General features: G+C 37.5%; 1 protein-coding gene and 1 long non-coding RNA gene across 2 annotated transcripts in view; both read right to left on the reverse strand.

Moving 5' to 3' along the window:
* Positions 1-240: 240 nt before the first annotated feature.
* LOC144018774 (uncharacterized) lies at positions 241-22282 on the reverse strand. The gene is made up of 3 exons (XR_013283512.1): positions 22223-22282; positions 2127-2210; positions 241-1540 (listed from the first exon to the last, which is right to left on the reverse strand). It is a non-coding gene; the product is annotated as an uncharacterized LOC144018774 (long non-coding RNA).
* A 1185-nt stretch (positions 22283-23467) lies between these two features.
* The window catches only part of LOC144018773 (leucine-rich repeat transmembrane neuronal protein 4), a 61730-nt gene continuing 60295 nt past the window's right edge, over positions 23468-24902 (reverse strand). The window contains exon 4 of the mRNA XM_077521312.1: positions 23468-24059. Coding sequence (XP_077377438.1) covers positions 23988-24059 — 72 coding nt within the window. The 3' untranslated portion in view covers positions 23468-23987. The remainder of the gene's footprint in view (positions 24060-24902) is intronic.

Raw genomic sequence — 24902 nt, forward strand, 5'->3', positions numbered from 1 at the left:
ATAAAAAAAATCACTAAAAGATATTTTTAAACAAATATATTTCCTTTAATTTTGACAACAAAAAAAAACCAGCACAGTCACTCTTCAATAGTCTTAACACTCAAAATAAAACACAAAAATTCTCTCTTTTTTTTTTTTTTTTTTATAAAAGAATTCTGTCACGGAAGCAGCCTTGCATCGTTCACGTGGAAAAACATCACAAGGTGCTTGAAGACAAACCTTGAAATGAAAGCAGCCAACTTTAATATTCAACAATGAGATTCTCTCCTTTCATCGAGAGCGATCCTGTCACATTCAATCAGTCTATTTCAGTTGCATGTGTTTTTATTTCCTGTTGATATTCTTTTATATTTAGCAATTTAATTCATCTGGAAAATTACATCGGGGTCAACATTCTTTGATGCAATTTTCTAAACTTGAGGCATTTCCCCTCAAGATTCTTCCAGTTTCACTGTAGTAATAAATATTTGTCAGTGTTCTTAATATATAATTATAGATCAATGAAGTCTTTTGATGTGATGTTTTAGCGCTCACTCAAATGACCCGTGATACAACTAGCCCCGCTCTCCCTACTATAGAATATGGATGTATGGGTTTGGTTTTCAAGAAAAGACGTATGTTTCAAACATAATGAGGCTGTATAAGTAACAAAAGAGCTTGAAAAGCTGGCGAACATGCAACATGTTCTTTGTTTAAAATGCCTATGATTTTGTACAAAGTATTATTCACGCCTGAGAGAATATGGAAATTTCACGTTACTAAGAATTAGAACTACTCGGGAAAGCTTTTGTGTGTCTGTTTGTGGTGTTAAACTATGGAATAATCTTTGCTTACAACTTAAACAATGTAAAAGTATTCATAGATTTAAGTCGTTATTTAAAAGAATGGTCTGGTCACAATACATTGAGAATACTTTGTGTTAAGATGACGTCAGTGTTTTCTGTCTATGTAAACATATGCTTGTTTCTTCTTACCATTGTTGGTATATTGTAAATTAACGTTGCTGGTACATCTGTGCCAGTATTGTTTATTTTTTACAATTGTGTATTTGTGTTGTAAATTGTAAAACTTATTGTCTCTTATGGTACTGCCACCATGCTATATCATTTGTATTTTTATTTTTTTTCCCCCTTGGTCATTTCATTGTTCCCTGGGTACTTGTTTAATTTTGAGTGTTAAAGTCAGTAGCAGAGTAGCTTGACATTTTGAATGGGAGATGGGGGGGGATTAATAAAATAAAATTTCTTCTTCCCACTCCCTTTCAGGCAGGATTGGATTCTATCTTCACTTTTTGTTAGGTTTTTTCTTTTCTTTCTTTTTTTCACTTTGTTGTTGTTGGTTTCTTGCTCTTTGGTGGAGCTTGATACCCATTGTGTGTTTTGAAATTGCCTGAAATAAATAATAAATACAATACAATACAAATACAATGCCTGGCATATCCGAAATATGTTGCTTACTCTTCTTGCAATAAAAGTAATTAGTCCTCAAAGTGATAAAAAATGAGGCAGCCGAAAAGACATGCTTGCCACAAGGGAAAATCCTGGAACAAAAAAAAAAAAAAAAAAAGTAGCATCTGATTAGTGTGCAGTTTGAAAAGAAATGAAGAATGGAAAATAAGTTGAGTTTCTAAGTGAGTTGAAGTAATTTATTCTCCTTTGTACGATCCTGTCCCGTATCTCAACAATCTAATGTGATCCCATATTCCAGCTGTATGAAAACGTCTGCATTGACAACGTGAATAAAGAAGCTCAGTTTTGATTTGGACTGCCAAAGAAAAATTAATGTGCTGCCATCAATTATATGATCCATGATCATTTCGGTAGTAGTGAAGAACTGCATTGCATTATCCCAAGAGCTAAGATTTTTTTTAATATCATTTATCAACACATAGCCACTTCCCGTATGGAGCAAATTAGAACGAGAACTAAAAATAAACAAAAAAACAAAACGTGCTTTGGTGTAACCATGACATAAATCACCTGAGACGAACCTTTTTGAATATCTTGGTTTAGTAAATCAGTGATTGGTCGCTCATCATAAAATGTTAATAGAGCTTCCTTCTCGATCAAAATGCAAATAGGACAAAAAAACAACAACAACAACAACAACAAAAACAACACACTTACATACTTGGATGTCTGGTTGAAATTTCTTCTTTTTTTGGCAGGGGAGGATTTTGTCTCACCAAAACCACTGCTCATCTCACCTATCTATATAATGGAAAATACAGCTTTTGTTACCATGACGACCGGGGTCAGCGCTCGGGCATTGCTACGAGGTGAGCAGTTATTTGTTCTCAAACAGAGTATAAAGAAAAATCCGAGCCTCCATAAAGTTGAGGTAAAAGCATGATTTTATTCTCACTTTTTTCAACATCATAGTGCTGCTGCGTAGCTTGAAAATGGCAGCTTTTGTTCGCTCGGCGTAGCTGCCAAGTCACGGATGGAGAAACTTGGTGTGGGAGTCTTATTATGTTAGCTACTACTACATCAAAATCTGTCCAAACCTCCGAATGGCAAGCAAACAGACACATTTGTGTAAATAGGCGGCTAAAATAAAAATAAAAAAAAAATAAAAAAAATAATTAATTTCACATTTGATGTCACGTGAGTTGCACAATTAAAGACCCAAATACAGACAAGACACGGGAGCTGGGAAAGAGACTTTAGCAGGGCTGGATTCAGATGGCCTCGAAGAAAAGGCTTGACAGAAAAACCTTTCCTGTCATGAGTGAGAAACTTTGATTGAGAGAGCAGGACTGGATGTGTGGAAGCAACCTCAAACACAATTGACACGTTTGGCTTTGAGCAGCCAAGACATTAGACACACGCTATGAAATGAAAACAAAAGCCTCTTGGAAATACATTTAGACAATATTTGTCTACACAGTTTTAAGTTCTGGTTCAGGGCTTTTGATGTTAAGGCCTTCATAGTAGGCCTTGAAGGCTCTGCCACTGATAGCAATTGACGTCATCACTGCAAGGAACGTTGCAATTGGCAACTTCATCAACTACAAGGGATATAGCAACTATAAAATAATGTCGTGTTTCGGTTTGGGGGGTTGGGTTTTGGGTGTTTATGTTGTATTTTTGTCCGGTTTTGTCTCCCCTAGTCTCGTCATAGTTAACCTCGTTCACCTGTGTGTGTCTCCCCTCCCCCGTATGTGTTGCTAATTAGTGCCCTCTGCCTGCTGTGTTTCCCACGTGTGTCTCGTTAATGTCTCATTAGTATTTGTTGTATTTAGTGAGTTGTATTTGTTTACGCGTTGTGGAAGCATTTTCTAATCCAGTCCAGTCAAGGGTGCGAAGCTGTGTTAGTAGTTTCTCAACATTTGGTCAAGTTTCTCGACGTCTGGTCAAGTTTTTGGATGTCTGGTCAAGTTTCTCACCTCCTAGCCAAGTGTCAGTCACATGACCTAGTGATCCAGCCCAAAACACAGGCATAACACCCATTAACTCTTTGACTGCCAAAGACGTTTCATGGTGATTAGTAAAATTCCAATGAATGGAATGCGATCTTTCATTGAGTAGCCACATTGTATATGTAGTAAAGGCAAACAATATTCTTTTTGCCTTGAAAGATGAGTTAAAATGCTCAAAAGCGGCTGGCACTGTGGATTTTTTTGTTTTGTTTTTATAACGCCTGGCAGTCAAAGAGTTAAAAAGTAATCCACTCCACCCAATATGTCCCATTTATTTATTTATTTCCATAAGAGTTGGAAATCGAAGCCCTGTGAGTATATAAATATGAATTCTCTTTTCTATTGCTCATCCTATTCAATATAGTAATGCGTCAAGCGCTCACTGAATTCGAGACAGTCTGCATGAAAGCATTTCATGATTGTCAAGACAACCTCACATGCTTTAATATTTTTACATTCTAGTATGCGAAATCCTGAAATTAGAAAATTACAATTTCAATATGTGTCCTGTATATGCAGTAGGTTGAAAATTGAATCCCTTTACCATAACCCTTTAACTCATTCACCACATTGACCTGTTATTCAGTTCCACAAACAAAATGAACTCCTGTAAGTAAATAACCAAGTGAACAGGCACATTTTATTTCCCCCCAAATGCGACTTCCTCTCTGCTAAAATAGGTGCACCGGAATCCAATTTTCCTTCCTATGAATGCTCATCCTGTTCCCATTGTCCTTATGTCAGGATGACATACTGTTTCACCTGTCCAATTTCACGTTGACCCATTGGATGTCATTGAGGTATCCCGACAAGCTTGAACCTGTCAAAGGTATTTGATGTCACAGGATAGGTATCACGAAAGCCATACATCACTTGGTCACAACAAGCAAATGGCTTTATGACATCACAGAAGGTGATAAAACGGCACATCCTGACTAAAACCTCTGCAGGAATGTTGATGGTTACAAAATTACAAGGCCTTAAATTAATTTGTGACTGATTTCATATTTCATGGTTTCAAAAAAGAAAATAGCACTATGGCTTGAAAATTAACTAATTTGTTCCCAATAACGTGTAAATATGTTTTTTTTAAATGTTGTAATTGTCCCAAAGACATATTTATACGTTTTTGTTTGTTTGTTTGTTTTTATACTAGAGCATACAGAAGGCTTTGATGCAGCCTCTCAACTGCAAAGAGTGGTTGCAGAAATGGTAGTTATTACACAAATGGCCAGCAGGTGGCAGCAGAGCAAAGGCGATTAACTCGGGCCATGTAGGAAAAAAGCTCAATTACTTACAATTTTGAATACATTTGTGAAAACTGATGAAACTTAGCTCTCTTCTAATGCTAATTGCTGCAAAACGGAAACAAGATAGAAACTTACTTTTTTTTTCCTGATGAAAGAAGAGACTTTAGTCTTTCTTTTGATAGGTTTTTATATGTTTTTATAGCAATAGAACACAATATTGTGTGGGCCTTGCAAAATCAGTCAAAATCCAGTAAAACAGCCGGGAGCGAACGGGACTGCGAAATGTGAAAATGGCGGCGAGTGAATGAGTTAAGTAACGGCTGATCAGACTCGCTTGCTCATCTTTCATGTGAGAATATTTTAGTTCAGCATTCCATGCAAAATTTATGCTAAGTACATTGGCTTTTCAGGTAAATTGCTCACACAATCACCGTTATAAATAGCTTATGCTTTTAAATGTCATCCCCCTGATACAAGGTGTTTTTTCCTGCAGCCTCAGAATCCTGCTATTAAACAGAACGAGGGCATTAGAAATCATCAACTCCTTCAGATTAACTAATTGTACTCGCATGCGGTAATAACATAATTAAAATGTAATACATTTGGGATCATTACTTCATGTTTGCTGCAGTTGTGGATGGTAGGACAAAGAAGAAAAAAAGTGTTTACACTTGTAATTAAGTTCACGTTCCAAGCACACAAACATCCATCTCAAATGTTTCCTCTGCTATTTCGGTCATGTTTATCTTCGCCTGCGCTAAATGATCCGATGAAAGAGTGAAAGACAAGCGTGCAGATGAGCATTAATCTGAGCTTGATACAGAAAAAGACTCATCCGTCTGCATGAAGGGAATGACGCGGCACAGTCGTTTCACACATTTGATGAAAGAGCTTTCATTTCTGGGCCATTAATTGGAATCATCCGTTTCTCAATAAAGTTCTCATTTTAAATGAAGTTTACTGAAGGATGTATAATGATTTTCCTGATAAGCATGTGATATAATTCTTCATGTACAGTAGGGGTGTGAATTGCCTCGTACCTGACGATTCGATTCGTATCACGATTCATAGGTCACGATTCGATTCGATACCGATTAATCCCGATACGGATTTATTCGTCGATTGTTGCGATTTTTTTTTTTTTACTCAAATTTAGAAAATACTCATTAGTAATCTTGTACACTGTAAGACTATTTATCTCAAACTTCAGCCTTATAACTGTGAGACAGTTTCATATTTGAACAGCATTGAAATAAAATATTAAGGTTTAATGTTCCATTAGTATAACATTTTTCCATGCTTAAGGTGTGAACTCTAACCAACCATAAGTAAGACGTTTTGTTGAATATTTTTCCATCAAAAATGGATATTTAAAAATCGATTCTGCCACCTATTGAATCGATTCGAGAATTGCGTCCTGTAATATCGCGATATATTGCCGAATCGATTTTTTTTTAGGCTGCAGCAATGTAATATAATTACAAATTACTAGATCTACGATTATATATATATATATATATATATATATATATATATATATATATATATATATATATACACATATATTTATAAAAGAATGTACGTTAATGTGATAGAACTTTTTTTTTTTTGCATCTTACTGAAATTAACTGTGGGTTTTTAAAATGGCTGGATTTAATCTAATTATTAAACACTATGACTCAATGTAGAAATGTAAACTTCATTGTTTACAAGGAATTTTCAACCCTTTAATGGTCTTGCTGAGGGGAAGCGTCGCTGTCAAACTTGAATGAATTCAAAGGTGAAATGTTTCTGGTTTTGACTAAACACATTTCGACTAGATGCAATAACACGGCGACCTTGGAGTAACACACCTGGATAACAAGCGATCAAACAACACCATCCATCCACACTACGACCGCTTCCTGCTCAAACAGGCAGCTACCTTGAAGATCAAGCTCATTAACTCTTCCAGACATTGTTATGTACTCCCTCTTTGATAACTGACGAGTGTGAGTACGAGTTTGCGTGTGCAAGGCTGTATGAACATCTTAACAGCGTGCCACAATAAACAATATGTATCCAAGAATCGTGTTGGCAGGAAATCAAAACAATGGCCTTGCTCATTATTTTGAATTCTAATACTTTTATTTAGTGTATACAGGGAGTCCTCGAGTTACGAACGAGTTCCGTTCCTGCGCTGGCGATGTAACCCAAATTTTGACGTAGGTTGGATTTCACTGTTAAAGTTGATATTTACATAAAATTATTTGTACAAATCATGACTTTTACAGATACAAACTTTCTACAGGTATGTATATATATATATTTTTTTTCTACAGGTACATTTTTTTAGTACACATATCTTTTTTACAGGTACAATTTTTTTTTTTTTACATTCATTTTTTTTAGTACACATTTTCTTTTTTACCTGGTACAATATTTTTTTACATTCATTTTTTTCTTTTTTTTTTAGTACATATTTTCTTTTTTACCTGGTACAATTTATTTTACATTCTTTTTTTTTTTTAGTAGTACACATTTTCTTTTTTACAGGTACAATTTTTTTTACATTCATTTTCTTTTTTACCTGGTACATTTTTTTACAGGTACAAATTTATACTTTTTTTTGTTTTTTTTCTAGAGGTACAATTTTTTATTTTTTTTTTACAATTTACTTTTTTATTAGTCCTTGCTAATTTCAGCCATTCATTTACAAATCCACACAGGGCTAATGTAAAGAGGTAATAAGTCTTCATTTGATCAATGTACTAATATACAAATAAATACATGGACATGGCTGAAATGAAGTTAGTCTAAATGCAATTTATTTTGAGCTCTTTATCAGTGGAATGAAGCTGATTTCCGCTCAGGGAGACCAGGTGCAATCACCGAAGGAGGTTGGAGTAAATCTGTTGCTTAATTTATTTATGTCAACTTGGCAACCTGCCAGTTGCAGCAGATGATTTCATTTATTAGCGCAGAGTGCCTGATATAACCGGATTACAATCTCAACATTTTCTGTGAGCCTCAGCGTTTCTCTTGGCCTCAGCATTTTTTTATTTGTGTGAAGCCAAAATGGTATCCTTATCCTTATCAACACATATACAGACCAGTTGGCTAAAAATGCAATGACCCGTTTGTTATAGGAATATAAAAAATCAAAACATCCATCCATTCCGTTTCCATAGCCTGCCCAATTTAGGATCATAGGTGACCTGTGGCCAATTCCAGCAAGATTTGGGTGACACCCATTTGGTCTCCAGCCAATCGCAAGGCATATTGTCTATAAACAAACAACCATTCACAGTCACTCATGGCTATTCACATTAATGAAAAATTTTGAATCTTCAATGAACCTTCCATGCATGTCTTTGAAATGTGGGAGGAAGCCGGAAAACGCCCGGAGGAAATTCATGCAGGAAGGCCTGAGTCGAGATTCAAACGCAAACATGCTACCCTCAAAATCTATGTTGATCATTTTTATAACTATTTAGGAAGCACTAGTAACACATATTTGTTTTATTTATTTATTGAACTCTAATTTGGACTGCACTTGACTCGAGAGCATTATGTTTATACCACTTTGTTGAGTCTTTGCCAGTCTTTTTTATTTTTATTTTTTTAATACTGTATGGATTTTTCTTTTCTTTTTTTTTTTTTTGAAAATAAAACCGCTGAAAACAATGTTGATGGGAGCATCGGGAATGAGTAAACCGTAACAATAAAACCCACTATGAAGCTGAGATTCCCCCCCCCTTTCAGAGCCATTTGATCTATCGGTGACATAAACTTTTCAAGTGCAGCTTTCAAAACCTGAAAAATATTTGATTGCATCAGTAGTCTCAATGAAGCGGTGCCTGAGCTGAGTTTGTGATACAAAACAAACCCAAATGAAGTTGGGATATTGTGTCATTTGCAAATTGCCAAGGTCCGAAGACATCGTTCAAATTGATATACTTTATTGTTTTGTTTTTTTTTTGTTTTTTTTAGCAAATATTTTGAATTTCAATTTGATGCCTGCAACACGTTCCAAAAAAAGGTACGACTGGGACAACAAAAGAATGGGAAAGTTGAGGAATGCTAAAAAAACAGTTCCACATCATCTGCGAAAAGCAGAGTTTTAATACTGTGGCCACCAAATTACTCCGCGGCCAACTTTTGGGTCCCGACCCACCAGTTGAGAGTGACTGTTTTCTATAAGGAAACAAGCATGCAGCATGCAGGGGTGGGGAGGACGCAAGTTGCCTCACACGCTGTCCACGCCATCACTGGTAGCCATCTGTGACGCAAGGCAAATTCATTCATACTAATTATGCAATCGAATCACCGCTCTGTATTAATTATAAAACACTAGAAAGAAATAGGGCATGCTGCTCGGTGCCTCTGGCGTCGAGTCCCTTGTGATGTGAATCAGTGTAATAGCTTGGTGAACAAATCACGGTAATAGTTGCATCACCAATTATTTTTTTTTGGGTGTTATTTACGATGTGGGTGACACACAAGTACACAAACTGCTCCCGTGTTCGGAATCCCCAATTCCCCCCCTCCCAAGCTCTTGAAGTCTGGGCGCTTATGGACACTGAGCAGCAATGATATTTATTTTGTATTTTTTTTACTATGCTGTCTTAAATGTTTGCTGTGGTGTGCCGTTGTCCGGTTCGTCAGCCCCAAAGCAGACTGACGAATTTGCACTGGATGGATTCACTAGACAAGATAGAACTGCCTGAAAATCCCCTGCGGCATAACACACTGTTGTTGACATAGAAAGAATAGACGCAGCTCCCCTCCTTCAGGCCTTCCGAAAAAGTGGTTCCCAAGCTTCTAGCAAGAGGACCGGTCGGTATTGTGAAGTGAGACAGCGTTGATTGCTTTTTTTTGTAAATCATGTTGTAGTACCATCTTGTTAAAGGGGAAATAAACCCAAGATGTAAACACTTTTTGTTATAGTTTAAATGTGCACGTCTTCTTTACCTGATGCTGCTGTTTACTTATATCTACAAAGTATTTATAGGGGGAAAAAAATGCTTTTAAAACATTGCATCTTCTCACGCAGGGGCCTGCCAGTTTGAAGTCTTTCCATTCTCCCAAGTGAGTGTGACATGTATCTGCCATTTCTGCCAGCTGTATTTATAAAGAAAACCAGACAAAGTTGGTAAATATTCAGCAACACAACAACATTTGAATCATTTTCAATTGCTGGTAATACGTTTAAATTAATACGTTAAATTATCACTAATTATAAGCGGTTCAGATGATGGAATTAATTATGGATGCCATCATAGATAAAAATTGTATTATACGGCACTAGCTTGCGTTAGCAACAAGTGATTAGTTGTTTGTCATCAGACTATTTTTCAAAAGAATTTTAAAGGGATAGCCAGTTTCAGCAGTAAAAAAAATAATATTTTGTCAAAATTTAATTTGATAACTTCACTATCTTTCATGTACAATTAATATTTTTAAAAACACATTTTGCCGCTTGCTGTCGACTATAATTGACATCACGGGCGTTTTCTGGGTTTGATCATGTGACATTAGCAAACTGAGCCATGATTGGCTGTTTCCTGAGCACGTGTGATGTCATCTTCAGTCGACAGCGGGTCGCCAAATGTGTTTACTCTTTCTGCTCATATGGTACTTGTCTTTGTGATGCCTCTTCCTCAATGTTTGCTGATTTTAAAGCTTATCCCCTGCTTTTTTTTGTTGTTGTCATAACTACATTAGAGTTACTCAGTGTGAATGATTGCCTGGCAGATGCCAAATATGGAGGCGAGTTTCAGGTAAACACAGAGGTGCAGGAAGTGCAAATTCCTTGTTTTATCTCATTAATGGGATGCTTCTGGTTCATTTTGTAGATTAAGGGGGGATTGATGGGAGAGAATTTTAAAAGTGCCTCATCTTCTGCTACACTCTTTGTCTCCTCTATTTCCTTCCTGTTAACAAGGGTCCACAAACATATTTTCAGAATTTGTTCCAATAAATAAATAAATACGTCATCAAGGAAAATCCATTCAGCAGCAATTCGGACCGGTGACAGCAACTCCTTGTTGGACTTTAGACGCAGCCACCTACACAAGCTTAGTGCTTGTCTGCTGATTTGTAAGAGTGCACCAAGACCTTGTCAAGCACTTCTCCTTCTGGAAAGGATGTCAGATATAAAGTTGACATTTAATGTGGTCATTTGGTGCATGTCTTGGCGTGATGGCTTTTCAATTAATACAGCGCACAAGGCAAAAAATGCTCAATTAACTTTAATGCATTCTGCACGTCGATGTGCCCTGTTAAGTGGATGAGAGGGCGAAAGTAATGTTATCTGCTGCATCTTACATTTGATGGCCTTAAGTCGCAAAGTTGCATCCATACAAGCTGACTCACAAGTAAAGCGCCCCTCACTGGCCAGGAGCTTGAATTGATTGACAGGATTTGCTGAATCAATATTGAATATTGCAATGCATTGATGAATCAATATTTTTACCCACACATATCCGGTAGTAGGGCGGCAATGGTGGATGACTGGTAGTGATGACCAAATGAAGCCTCATGAAGCAATGAAGCTTTGCAGCCAATTGGTTTGCACATGTAGCAAAGCTTCATGGTGCTTCATTTACTCTATGGCGCCATCAAGAGGTCTAGAAGCCCAAGAGAGTGCGGGGGGGTGGGGGGTTGCAAACGGGGCCGGGCAAACGCGACGTCACTCCTGCGGCAATTTGAAAGCATTATTTTTATTTTTTTTTCACTCACTCATTCACAGAAGCTTACGTGTGTGAATGAGTGAGTGAAGAAAAAAAAATCCATGCATTGGCTGCGATTGGCTGGAGGGGTATATGTTTTTTTCTGCAGTCTCCAGCCAAAAGAGACAAATGTTGTCTTATGATTGATGCTCATGGGTAATCCTTGGACTGCCTCCGAGACCAGCCTTCAAGTCTCTCAGTCTGAGCCGGATTAGATGGCGCTAACGGGATTGCCTTGGAAACATGTTATTAATTTCTGGCCTCTAAAAAAGCAGGATCGACACATCTGAAGCTTCACGAGTGAGAAATGTTTTCACGCTGTTTTCAAGTCCCCCCCCCCTCCCTTAATGTACTTAATAGTTATTTCATGGATGGGAAGTAATTCAATAAAATGAAAGAGACTCTCCATGAACATTAGTTCCGCATGTTGGGATTCACGCTGACATTTTATGCATGCGCTAGTGTTCTGGATGAGGATATTAGTGTGCCACTCAGTGAGAATCATCGAGTAGCGCAGCTGAGCAAAAGCCAGCAGCAGGTGTTAGATTATCGTTCCCTGCTATTCAAAGGTGAGCAGATGTATGGCTTTTAAAGCATTACTCGATTCGAAGGCTGCTATTCTATGTCAATGTTACTGTCAGTTTAAACGTGTCAACACCCTCATGTAGCTCAGATCAGTTTCCCAACCTTTATTGAGGCAATAAACTCGCTACTAGAACTGCACAAATGGAAATCAACCTGACTTTTTTTTTTTTTTTCACAAATGTGTTCCCTTTAAATATTGTGAACATGACGACGACGATTTTGTGGCAGTTTTAATATCACAATATCACGATATTGCCCTTATCGTGACATCCCTATTTGTAATTGAATTTTTTTTTTTTTTTAACTAATGAAGTGAAAATGGATCATTTCACAAGAGTGCCACAGCATCCTGGTTGGAAATCACCGGCTCATATGATTCTTGTTTTGGTAGGCATGTAAATATTGGAATCGCAAAGCCTATGTCTAAAAATAATGTATTGCACTTGTTTGCGCTTATTATTTTTTATGGCCTGTCTCTATTATAGTGATTATACTGGTGCAATGTTCGCACTAATGTATGAGGATGAGACATCTGGAGTAATAAAAAATCACAATAGCTTGCATGAATGCATGCCTAAATAATATGCCCAGTTGCTATTCGTCTGCCGTTTTAATAATAATAATAATAATAATAATGATGATGATGATGATGATGATGATGAGGATGATGATAATAATAATATTACAGGCAAAGAGTGCTTGCCCCCCCAGCCTCCTTAGAACTGACACTGCGGGTAAGGAAGGACTAACATGAAAATGTCAACAGTCAATTTTTAAGTGCACGCAACGTGCACTCTTTCACAACGATGTTGAAAATTAAATGTAATTTTCAAGAAAAGCTAATTGGAGAATTATCTCAGACATCTTCTCTGCCACATGTTTTGTGGACACAAGTAGTCATAAGTGCAACACCACTGAATGGATAAGCTCACGTGGGAAGCAACGGTAATGGGTCGATTATGTCGTTGCACAAATACAAGCAGGACTCATTATCCTTTTCCAAAAACAGCCATTTTGTTCATGCAATTTGAGCTTCTCGTCGCATCATTTAGTGGCTGTTGACATAGTGCAGTACAAATTGGGTGCCGTATCAGACTTTTAGATTTAGAGTTTTGTTTGAATTATAGTTTGGAAATCATCGTCATTACAGTCATCACACTTAACGCATCTCTTCGATAGTTATCATTTCTGTTATTTCAGGCACCAATTTATACTAATTCTCATTCAATTTGTGTTTTGTTTCCTTTTAAATAAACAGCCAGTCCTGCCACTGGAGCGCCTCTGATAGATTATTGTTTGTTGTGACTATAAATACACTCAAACTGTTTGTACAAGTCTATGCTGTAGTTCTGTGTTTTTGTTGGGAAAAAGTTGCACAGCATGCTGATAATTACCTCGAAGATGATTGAATTTTAGATGTGCGTGTGTGTGTGCTAAAATAGACAATTGGCATGAAATAAAAGAAATCCTTCTTTCTAAAATAGGAAGACGTCAAAGGCAGCATTGAGATGTTTTACAAGTAGCCTATAGTGTTCCCCTAAAAGTGCGGAGGTCACATGCAGTGATGAGGGAAATTAAATGAAAGGTTTGACGTGGCTGCAGATCCAACAAAACTAAAATAAAAGAAATCTCTCTTGTCTTTTGCAACACGGGAAAAAAAAACAACAACACTTCATTTCAATCCTAATACCAACCGTACCAGTATATTAAGCATGACTAACATTTCATCATCTTAAAAAGGCTTAATTGAGACATTTTTAACTGAAACAATCCACAACATAAAAGACTTGCACACTCCAAATTCCAAAGTCTTACATTTTCATCTTTCTATTACATCACAAACAAGATGGCGCACATTTCCCCCCCACGATCGAACCATTTCAAGTTGACTCATTCTCCCTTCAGTGGCCTGCATTTCCCCCTTTCAGATGAAATATTTGGAAACTGATTGATTCCCGACTTGATCCTGCTCTCCCGCCACCTGTAGTCAAGCGCCTCCATCAAGTTGGCAGAAATGCCCGGGGGGTTAAAAAAAAAAAAAAAAAAAGAGAGATATTGATTTTTCCTACTCCCTGAAATCATTTAGAAGCGCGCATGGACTTTGGTCCCAGTGTACCAACTATAATTTCATCACACTCCAAAATGGTTTCCTATCTTTTCAATTCAACAAGCCAATTCGATTCAAGGGCACATTATTGAGAAGGAAATTGAACATGGATGAGCTTTGTCCAAGTCAATGAAACACTGAGCTTACATTTCTGCAACTACTTTTAAACTACAACTGCTGATTTATTCAAATGCATCGAATATACAAAATAAATGATGGCTACCATAAAGACAGGGGTGTCCAAACTTTTTCATTTGAGGGCCGCATACAGAATAATCAAAGGATGCTAGGGCCATTTTGAAATTGTCTGACTTTATTAAACATGCTAAAACTAATAAGTCGCTAGTTATTTTTAAACAGGACAGTTTTAAGAGTAGTTGGTCATAAAATGACAAATTTTAAATCACTTGAGCATCTTAGTTAATCACTTATATGATGTGTCCACAAATTAGACCTTCTTGACACAGACAGCGGAACATGGAGGAAAACAGTTTTGCTTCTGGAACGGAAATCACTGACTTAATTCATGAAATTACAAAAAGAAATATTTCTATTTTAGATTTAAATAGTTTTTGTGTATCCAGGAAAACAGGCTGTGTCAAAAGTAATTTTTTGTATATGCTAAGGGCCGCAAAAAAATAGATGGCGGGCCACAAATGGCCCCCGGGCCGTAGTTTGGACACACCTGCCTTAAGAAATGCGATCAACAAACATGTTGATGGGAAAAGGAGCCAGACAACAGGGAACGACTGCACTTTAATTCAGTTCATGTATTTAGATGTATGTGCTAGACTGCTTCTCTGCTGGATTAATGACATCATTTGGGGGAGATTTATTTCTTTTGACTATAAGGAACCATCGTGGGGTAAGTATGATTAATAGTATGGCAAAATTATGAATAGATGTTAAATAATAGCCTCGCGTTCTGGTTAAAAGACTCTTGAGATGAGGTAAAGAGGCTGAACTCTACGCAATACATTTATGATTTGTGAACAATACACTAAAGTTCACCTCCTATTTAAATCTGTTGCTTGAGGTTATGCTGCGGAGTGGAAAAACACGCTCACACAATGTACAATCACACCTGATTTAACCATTTCAAAACTATTGTTGTATTGTAGTGTTTCTAAATTACGATATGGGCCACATGACAGTATGCACATCATGAAGCACACCTTTAAACGGAATCATTTTTTATGTAAAAAAAAAAAAAAAAAAAACTACAACAAAAAACAGAAAAATAAAAAAATAAAATCAGATCCATATTTCCTAAAAGTAGCAACAAAAAAACACAAACAGTTTAAAATGGTTCTTCCCCTTGTGTTTTCATGCTGAATGGGGCAGAAAAGCCCCACGCCCACATGACAGGGTGTCACAAGCTCGACTTTTCGTCTCAAAGTCACCTTTCGTGTCACTGCTTCATGGAAAGCTGCCCAATGATGAGCCTGCCAGGTATTAAGCATTTTTAATCTCACTTAATCTCCCCCGAGTTTCATCCAGCCTTCCTCCTTCCAAGGAGTTAAAAAAAAGTTTATGATTTATGGTTACGATTTCTCCTCTTTCCTTTCCCGTTACATTTCCTTCGATGTCAGAAGGTTGCCTCAAGGGTAACATTGTGCACATTATCCTGGAAGATGCCGGGCAGTCTGAAAATCATGAGTCTCGTGCAACAATTATGTGGCCCTTGTCGAAATAGGAAAAGGGATCAGAGGAAAATTAAAGGGACAATAATCCCATCTTCAGGGAGAAACAATTACAGATTCTTTTGCATTTTACCCTGCAAGTCTTAAACAAGTGGTTTTGAATCACATTTTGTGAGTCCAAATTAGCATTTTTTTTTGCCTCATTAAACAAATTAACTCATTCACTCCCAAAAACGTATTTATACGTTTTTTTTTAGGTTTTTGTTTGCTAGATTTTTTGTTTGAAGGCTTTGATGCAGTTTCTAACCTGAAGTGGTCGCTTAACGCGATGGTAGTTATTACAAAAAACAAACAAACAAAAAAAACAGCCAGCAGGTGGCAGCAAAAAGTATAAGAGATCAACCAGGTCCATTTTGCAGCAAGCTGTTTTCCCCAGTATTTAACAGGTTTGTGAATAATGATGAAACTTAGCTAATTCTAATGCTAAATGCTACAAAACATAAAAACAGAAAAAAAATATACCGTACTTTTTTTTTTTTTTTTTTCTTCTTCTTCTCCCTGATGAAAGAAGAGACACGTTTTTCTTTTGGTAGGTTCCATGTTTTTATAGCAATAGAACATAAAAATGGCTGGGAGTGAATGAGTTAAATAGCAAAATTCAGTCACAGATTTTCATTTTATTTTATTTTGTTTACCTTTTTCTGATAAAAGAAGCAGGACACATGTATAGTAGGTTAATATGCCACAGTGTACTTAAGTCACATACACGAGGAAAGTTGGAGGTCGAGGCAAGCTCGGTACTACTTACCCCACACCAGCTAGCTAGCTAGCAACCAGCTTCAGCGCTCTACTAGTGTGGCTAAACGTGTTGCGGAGTCACTCCCATGTCCAGTGCCGCCGCTAACCCTTTGGGTGACCCCGAATTGTTTTTCTTTTTTCTTTTTTTTTTAAATTACAGGTTAGGGCGGCGGACATTTCTCATTCAATGATAATAGTTTACATGGCTCAAAGACCCAACCCCAACCTTTTTTTTTTGCGCCGCGGACTGGTTCAAACACGTTTTCGCAGACCGGCAATCTTTCACAATTTACACGGGTTGTGGTGATCAAAAGATGACAGAATCGATTGCTGCTTTGGTCTGGTGGCTGCACGGCTACTTAGTAGCGGCTAAACTGCTAATGGTACGTCTGCAGCCTGTGCAAACCCCCCTGGCATTGGCATGCCTTCCACATGTTGCGCCACTAGCTTGTCCTGATGATTCACTAGGATTGTTGTGTTAACTGTCTGTTTGTATGGGGTTTGTATTGGGCTGTATGGGAGTACTCAGTAGTAATTAACAGAAAACAGAGAAGCCATGCTAATTGCTAAGCTAACCTAAGGTTGACACGTAATCATGAAACACCAGAATGTTTGGTTGATGGAGTACACTTTTCACAGAAATCTGTCTGGAATTGAGTTAAAGTGGACTTTAATCGAAGGTTGCTGACAATTTTCACAAAATTGTAAACTTTACACCTTCTGAGAGGCTGCGAGATTTGTGTGCAGGCCGCCTGTAGGTTAACTGAGTCTCCGATGCAATTGAGAAAAGTGGACATGGTGCTGGCGGCGGCAGGGAAGCCCAGCTTGAAATCCCCCCACCGAAGATGAGCAAAAATTGTCGGAGGAAAGGTGACCTCTCCCGCACGGGTAACAAGAAAAAAACACATTCGCCACAGATGAGTTTTCGACGTATTCCGCCGCAACTGTGGAATATTATTGAGAGGGAATGATGCGACGTTCCTCTCCAAGAAACGAAGAGCTGCTATTTCAGTCGCTGCAGTACATAATTATGATGGATGCGCACAGGTCTCGGTGGCCGTGGAGGCAGAGTCGCAGCCCGCCACGTAAGCTGTTGAGCTGTTAGTCGGGGCAGACAGACAAATGCACATATTGTGTGGGTGAGCTCCGAAGCTGGCAGGTGTGAGAGTGCAGCTTGTGTGGGAACATCCTAATAGATTATACAATGCAACAGACAAAAGATTTTCTTCCTCTTCCTGAGCAGGATTTTTTTTATTTCGTTTATTCTTCCCTCCTTGCACAATGGACTTGGCTTACACGTGAAAATGGACGTTGCACTGCAAATGTAAGCTATCTAACCTAGACTTAAACACTCATATCAAGCCATAAAGTCTCATTTATTTTGTTATGAGAATTATTTACTATACAAGAGCAGAATTTCTAAGATTATTAATCTTGTTTTAAGAATATTTGTTTTTTATTTCTTACTTAGTTTGTAAATCCTAAAGTTAGTTAATTTTCACACATAATAAGCTAAAATAGAGTATGTTCACTAAAACCTTAAAATGATCATCTTTTATTCTTTAATAAAATAGAAACAAGCTGGTTGTTTACTAATAATATTGTCAAAAAAAATCATTTTTAAATCATGTTTTTATCGAAATCTTTTTATATTATATGCTGTTTTAGTTATTTTAGTAAGCTGCTTTTTGTTTTCTTTGCTTTTAAATGTCTTTATAACGTTTTATCTTTGTCGTTGCTTAATATTGCACTTTTAATTAGGTCTGCAGCTATTGAATATTCAGCTATTCGGATATCTTATGAGCGGAAATGAGGGAAGAACATGCAAGCGTCACTGAGATGAAAACCTCGAGCCTAAAAGAATGTCAGGCAGAAGTCTTAAAAACTTCACCCGCTGTGCTACCATACATTATGATATCATTTGAAGTTGTTGGCGATTGTGTGGCGTTTTCATGTTCTCCGCTGTGCTTAAGAAAAGATGGAGAATCAGACACCAAAATGTAATCAAGAGCAAGTGTACCCTTGACTCCCATTCAAGATGTTTCTCATTGCTTAATCACCAACAAACAATTTTAAATCAATAATAATGCATGTGGTGAAAGAACGCGTTTGGGTTTGCCAGTTCATTATTATGATGTGCCGTCAGACAGATTCTTACTATACGGCGTCGCGTTGGATATTTTGGAGCTGCTGCGAAGAAAACTATTTCATAAATCAGTTTTTACAGCCGCGCACACATACTGCCCCTGGGTCTTCGAAACAAGCGGCACACTCCAGCAAAGACAGATGAGAAAACAAACATTTAACAGTCTTAAAGGACAACGAATTCCCGCGCCGGGCTGGCGTTGGCGGAAGAAAAAGTGCAATTAAAAAGAACAATCTTTTCAAATAAATGAATTGTGTGGCTCATGTCAACACAGCAGCGACAGCAATCGATTAATGAAGTAAGTAAATAATTCAAATGTAATACAAGTACGACGAGGCCAAACATTATCATGCACAATGTAATTGAACAGCAAATGACACCTTATGTGGGGGGGGGGTATCTGAAAGCCTTACCATGTTTATCATTTCAGTGCTTCATTTTATTTTCTGTATGTGCAGGCATGCACTGATTACAAGACAGGAAGATTAATTAAAAAAATATATATTCTATTTTCATCTTTGAATGAACTATTACATATTGTTTTTCGAATGATGTTTCTAAATGTACCCAGTTGAAAGGGAACATGAGTGCACGTAGCCCCCATGTCCCGAATGCAGTGGTGTCCAAACCACAGCCTGGGGGCGCAGAAGATCCCGCCATCTTGGATCGCTAGCTAATACTAATACTTTACCTCAGAGAAAATAATAAAATAGCTGTTTATTCATTTTGGGAGTGAATGGAGTTGTCAGAAAGCTGGTTTGTAATCTATTAATAAAGTTTGACTGACCTATCTGTTTTGTTGACGTTCCCTTTAGCGCAGCACCATCTAATGGATGCATAACGTAACCCCAGCCTCTACTGTAGTGCCTTATATATGGGAAAAGTTTTAAAATATCTCATTCATTGAAGGTGCACCTTATAGTGCGGAAAATACAGTATTTAAAAATTTTTAGTTGTATAAATATTGGATTAGTGTGGTCTCTGTATCCACTCCCAAACACGACGAGAATAGCAGGTTTCTGTTAAAAAAAAAAAAAGAAAAAAAAGAAAAGAAAAAAAAAATGGGTTCATTGTAGGTATTGCAGGCACACCCCCACACTGCAATGCGATAGGTCAAGTATGGAACAACCAATGATTAATCGATTAATTTTGACAGCTCTAACAGGAAAAACATCCTTTTAGTTAAATTTATCAGTCACATTGACTCGAGACATCTGAGTGTCATTATCGACACCGCTGAACAAAAGGTCTGTTTCTCTTTTGATTCCCATTAATGGCGCTTATGTTGACTTAATTGAGCTCATCTCCCAGGATACGAGACAAGAGGCTGTAACATTAGCCATCTCTTGCACGCAGCTCATTGGGATGCAAGGACAGTGCTGTCAGAGTAAACTGCGCCTTGGCAGAGATGTGGTGGGGCTGCCGCTGCGGGGTCGTGACAGCCAGTCCCCCCCTCTCATCCCCCTCCCTCCCCCTCTCATGGCACATGCTCCTCGGGGGCACACAGCCACACCTGTGTATTGAGAGTTGAGCTGAAAGGTAGCCATATTCACTGGTGGGAGTCTGTGGTCAAGCGTGCGTGCCGTTACGTCGACATCCATCATTCAGTCGGGATGTTTCATCGAGGGGACGAGGCCAGTCACTCCATCTCAGCGTGTGTCACGAGCCAATCAGGCCATCTCCTTCTCACGTCCCGCACAGAACGCGAGCAGAGCCTCGTCTGCTTATTTGCCATTCGCCGATGCCATGAAAGCCGTGCCGTGTCCTCCGCCGACCGCGACGTCTCTTTCAAGATGCGCGCTCCAAATTTGGATCAAAACGTTCAATCAGGGGCTAATATATAGCGCGGGATGGAAGGCAGGATTAAATGTCACCTGCTCGCTGTTGACAATAACTTGCAGCTACGTATAATGCCAGATTGGAGAGAGCTTTGCTCGGCCTCTCTCATTCTGCTTCTCGGCTCAGCGTGATACGGCTTTGATTGTCAACTCGCAATTCGCCCAGCAACTGCCGGCTCTCTGTCTTCCCCGTGTCTGATGCGGACCTTTTCTTAGATCTCGACGGATTGCCTAGCAACCTTTTTCCTCTGTCCAAAATACCTCTCTGAGCACTGAGGATGCAGTATTTACTTTAATTATTGTTATCGTTGAGATTTTAATGTAACCACAACAACAAGAAAACTAACATTTTTTTTTTTTTTTTTTAATAAAATTGTAAAATTATGTGACGACATAATGAGGTGGATTGGTGGGGTGCTTTCACATTACAGAGCATGCAGAGGATGCTCGGGTTGGGTTTAAAAAAAAAATCGAATAATCGATATCGAATCGATTTTCCATTTTGAGCGTGACATCGATTCATAAAACCATGAATCAATTATTTTAACTCATTCCCTCCCAGCCATTTTCACTGAAGCAACCCCCTTCACTTTTTACTTTGACTGATTTTGCAAAGCCCGCAGAATATTGTCCTATTGCGATCAAAACATGGACCCAACCAAAAGAAAGATTAGTCTCTTCTTTCATCAAGGAAAATGTATTTGTATCATTTTCCATTTTGCAGCAATTAGCATTAGAATACGGAAGTTTCATCATTATTCACATTCCTGGTGAAAACACTGTCAAAAAGAGCTTGTTGCAACATGGCCCTGGGTGATCTCTTATACTCTGCTGCCACCTGCTGGCCCTTTAAGCCACCTCTTCATGTCAGAAGCTGCATCAAAGCCTTCTGTACGCTCTTGCATTAAAAAACAACAACAAAAAAAACAAAAAAAAACCACAAACAAACAATAAAACGTGTAAAAACGTTTTTGGGATTGAGGGACAAAGTATTAAAAACATATTTACATGTTTTGGAGTTTGAATGAGTTAATATCTCTTTCCCCCATAAATTAAAATATATATATATATGTTCACATGAATTCAAAAGTATTTTCTTAGATTTATGAAAAACCTGACTTATTGCACTTTATGACAATTCAGAATGTTTTTCATTTATATTTACAATTATTGAATTAGAATTATGAAAACATTTTCATCTCATCCCTGCCGGTGTCAATGTTTGTGTAACACTTAAGCGATTATAACATGTTAACTCCCATTAATAAATAAATCATTTAACCAGTATCGCCTCCGCAAAATTTTATTTGAAATTTAATGTTTGTGGAGTTTTATTCTCACATCCTTGATATTTAATAAGAATTGATGTTCCATATTAATCAACATCGGATTGAACTGAAGTGTAACGAATCAAATCAGAAAAAAAACTAAACAATCGAAATCGAATCCAACTGAACTTTTGTGAATCGAAATTGAATCCATCGAGGAAATTATAATCGATACCCAGCGCTAGCGGACGACTGAAATATTGTAAACAATGCAGAGTGCCATTTTTCCTTAACTGTGCCTCAATCTCACTGAGCATTTATTTTCCACAGCGGCAACAATGAGCATGATGTACGCTTCGACGTCCTCGCAAGCTCTCCTCGGCCACATCCGGAGCGAGAGTGCGTCAAGAAACAAACAAAAAAAAAATAATGTACAAAGAATTGACAACATACCTGTGCGCATGAACCAATAATGAGCATGGTGTACGCTTCGACGTCCTCGCAAGCTCTCCTAAAAGTCAAAAGTGAATCTCAGTAAAAGGCGCCAATCGTTAGCAACATTAGCTTCATTCATCGACGGTTCACGGCTCAAAAGTGTCGCATAGCGAACACAACACCAGCTAGTAAACACGCAAAACATCGTTAGGAACTAACCCAATAACATAATACAACCCAATTAATACAACACGAAGTTTTTTATAACATTCATCGTCGCGACTAGCAGGAGAGAGCGGTGTGTGCGTCTTACCTCGGCCACATCCGGAGCGAGAGTGACGAGGCTCTAGCACGTAATATGACGTCATCGCGCAACCGTCACCCACAGTGCGTACACTAGCTCATGTTCTCTCATGCACCTTCTGTGGAAATGTATCTGAAACTGTTTTACATTTATTTTATGATTGCCCTGTATCTTCAACTTTTTGGAGAGATTTTGAAAAGTACGTATGTGAGAAAAATGGTCATGTTATTACAATTGATTTTAAGGCTGTGATTACCAATTTTATGCATGATAATAAATTTTTAGCTTTTGGGATCAATCTTATGATCTTATTCAGCAAATTTTATTTGCATAAAGCAAGAGTTTCCAAATCCATCCCCAAGTTTCAGATTTTTCAGGTGGATTTTAATTTGTACATTGAATCCTTAAAGTTGACATGTAACAAGAAGAGTTTGTTTACATTGAAAACTCTTCGTGAATTATCTTTTGTTGACCTTAATTGAATTTTTTTTTGTGTGCCTTGTTTTTTTTTTCGTTTCTGTTGTTTATTTTATTATTTTATTTTTTGTTGTTTTGTTTTTTTCCATTATTGTGAATGTATGTAAGATGGAAACTTAGTTTTGATGTTTATTGCTGTGATTGTTAAATGCAAAGTTTAAAAAAAAATAAAATAAAAATAAAAAGTTCTCTCATGCACCGGTAATAAAACAAAAGAAAAACATTAATATTTTATCAGAATCATGATGAGTGTTTTTGGTGAAATTAACAGAACACTGTAACCTGTTACACATACGTCCCATTATGTGCACAGGTTAGACATATACAGTTTGTTGGCAGTTAGCATAGGGGTGGTCACTTTTTTTTCTTTTTTTTTTAACACGTTTAACCAGTCATATATTCGGGTCAGTGCAGTAAACACATCGTGGTGTAGTTCGCATGGTCACCATAATGACGGGAAACTGGAGGCAATCCGCAATCTGCTCTTTTATATTTTTATTGCGAGTCAAAATGTGAACGTTTGTCACTTGCATGCTAATTGGGCATTCTGCTGGTGTACATTTATCGACCTTTCGAGGACAGTCTATCTCGGAAGCTGCATCTAATGAGACAAACAGAGCCGTGATTCATCGGCACAATTAAAAACCGTGACAATAGCTTTGATCCTGAAAGGCGTCAAGAAATAGGTCAGCTGCCTTGAGAGTGATTTGAGAGACACTTTGGAAATATAGTCGAGTCGGGCCAGTGAGATGCTAAAGGTGACTCTCAGGGGAAATAAAAAAAACTTTCAAAGCTGTCTTGCATACCATGCAGGTGCAGCAGCGCAATCCCGAAATAAGAAACCGACTTTGATTTTGAGCCTAAATTGAAATATCACTTTCACAAAGAGTCGATCTGACTTGCGTGTATGAATGCTTGTTTGTCTTTCTTATGTGCACTGTGACTGACTGCCAGCCAGCCAAAGTCTGCCTTGATGATGTGGATGCCAGCTTGGGATAGGTTTCAGCTCCCAGCAACCCTGAAACCAATAAGCAGTATCGAAAATAGATGGATCCGCACATGGATGGTGCACGCCTGAAAATAAAAAAGCATATTTAGCTTGAAGCACGATTTTCCACGATGACCAATTAATACATTTCTTCCTTCAATTAGTTTTGCTGTTGAAACATCCAGACATCAAAATCATCGTCATAACGCCGCTCGCATGATTGCATCATGAGAACAAGGCCTCATCTGCCTCATCAATATGTGGCTTTAAACAGGAAGTGGCCAATGATGTGCCATCAGCGGGTTGCAACAGCGAGACAGATTGGCAGCGTCAATGAAATTATGACAATTATTACACTCCACAATCACAAAATCAGCAAAATAGTAAAAAAAGATTCATACTAATTTTTGAGTTGTTTAAATTTATGTATTTGCACCTTTTTTTTTTTAATTTAAAAATAATTAATTTAACAAATGTTGTTACATCCAAAAGGAACTTGCATAATTAGTGTTTTAAAAAAAATGTATTTGTCTTAATATTTTTTTATGTTTTTTACTTTTATTTTTTTAATGCGATTATTGAAACGATCATTTATTTTTTTTAAATAAATGATCGTTTGAATCATCGCAATTTCAATTATTGCGAAAATATACATGTTTATTATTTTTCTATAACCGAGCAGCCCTATTATTATTATTATTATTATTATTATTATTATTATTAATTATTATTATCTAATTATAGCCCTACTGCATAGTGCACATGCTGCACTCCAACTTCAAGTTTTTGCCAAAATAAATAAATAAATATATATTATTATAAATATATATTACAGTAAATTCTGTTTGGTCCAAAGGGAACTTACATAATTATAGTGTTTCTATTTTTTTTTTTTAAATTGATTTTAATATTTTTAAATGCGTTAACAT

This window comes from Festucalex cinctus, chromosome 5 (assembly GCF_051991245.1).
Source record: "Festucalex cinctus isolate MCC-2025b chromosome 5, RoL_Fcin_1.0, whole genome shotgun sequence".
Taxonomy (NCBI): domain Eukaryota; kingdom Metazoa; phylum Chordata; class Actinopteri; order Syngnathiformes; family Syngnathidae; genus Festucalex; species Festucalex cinctus.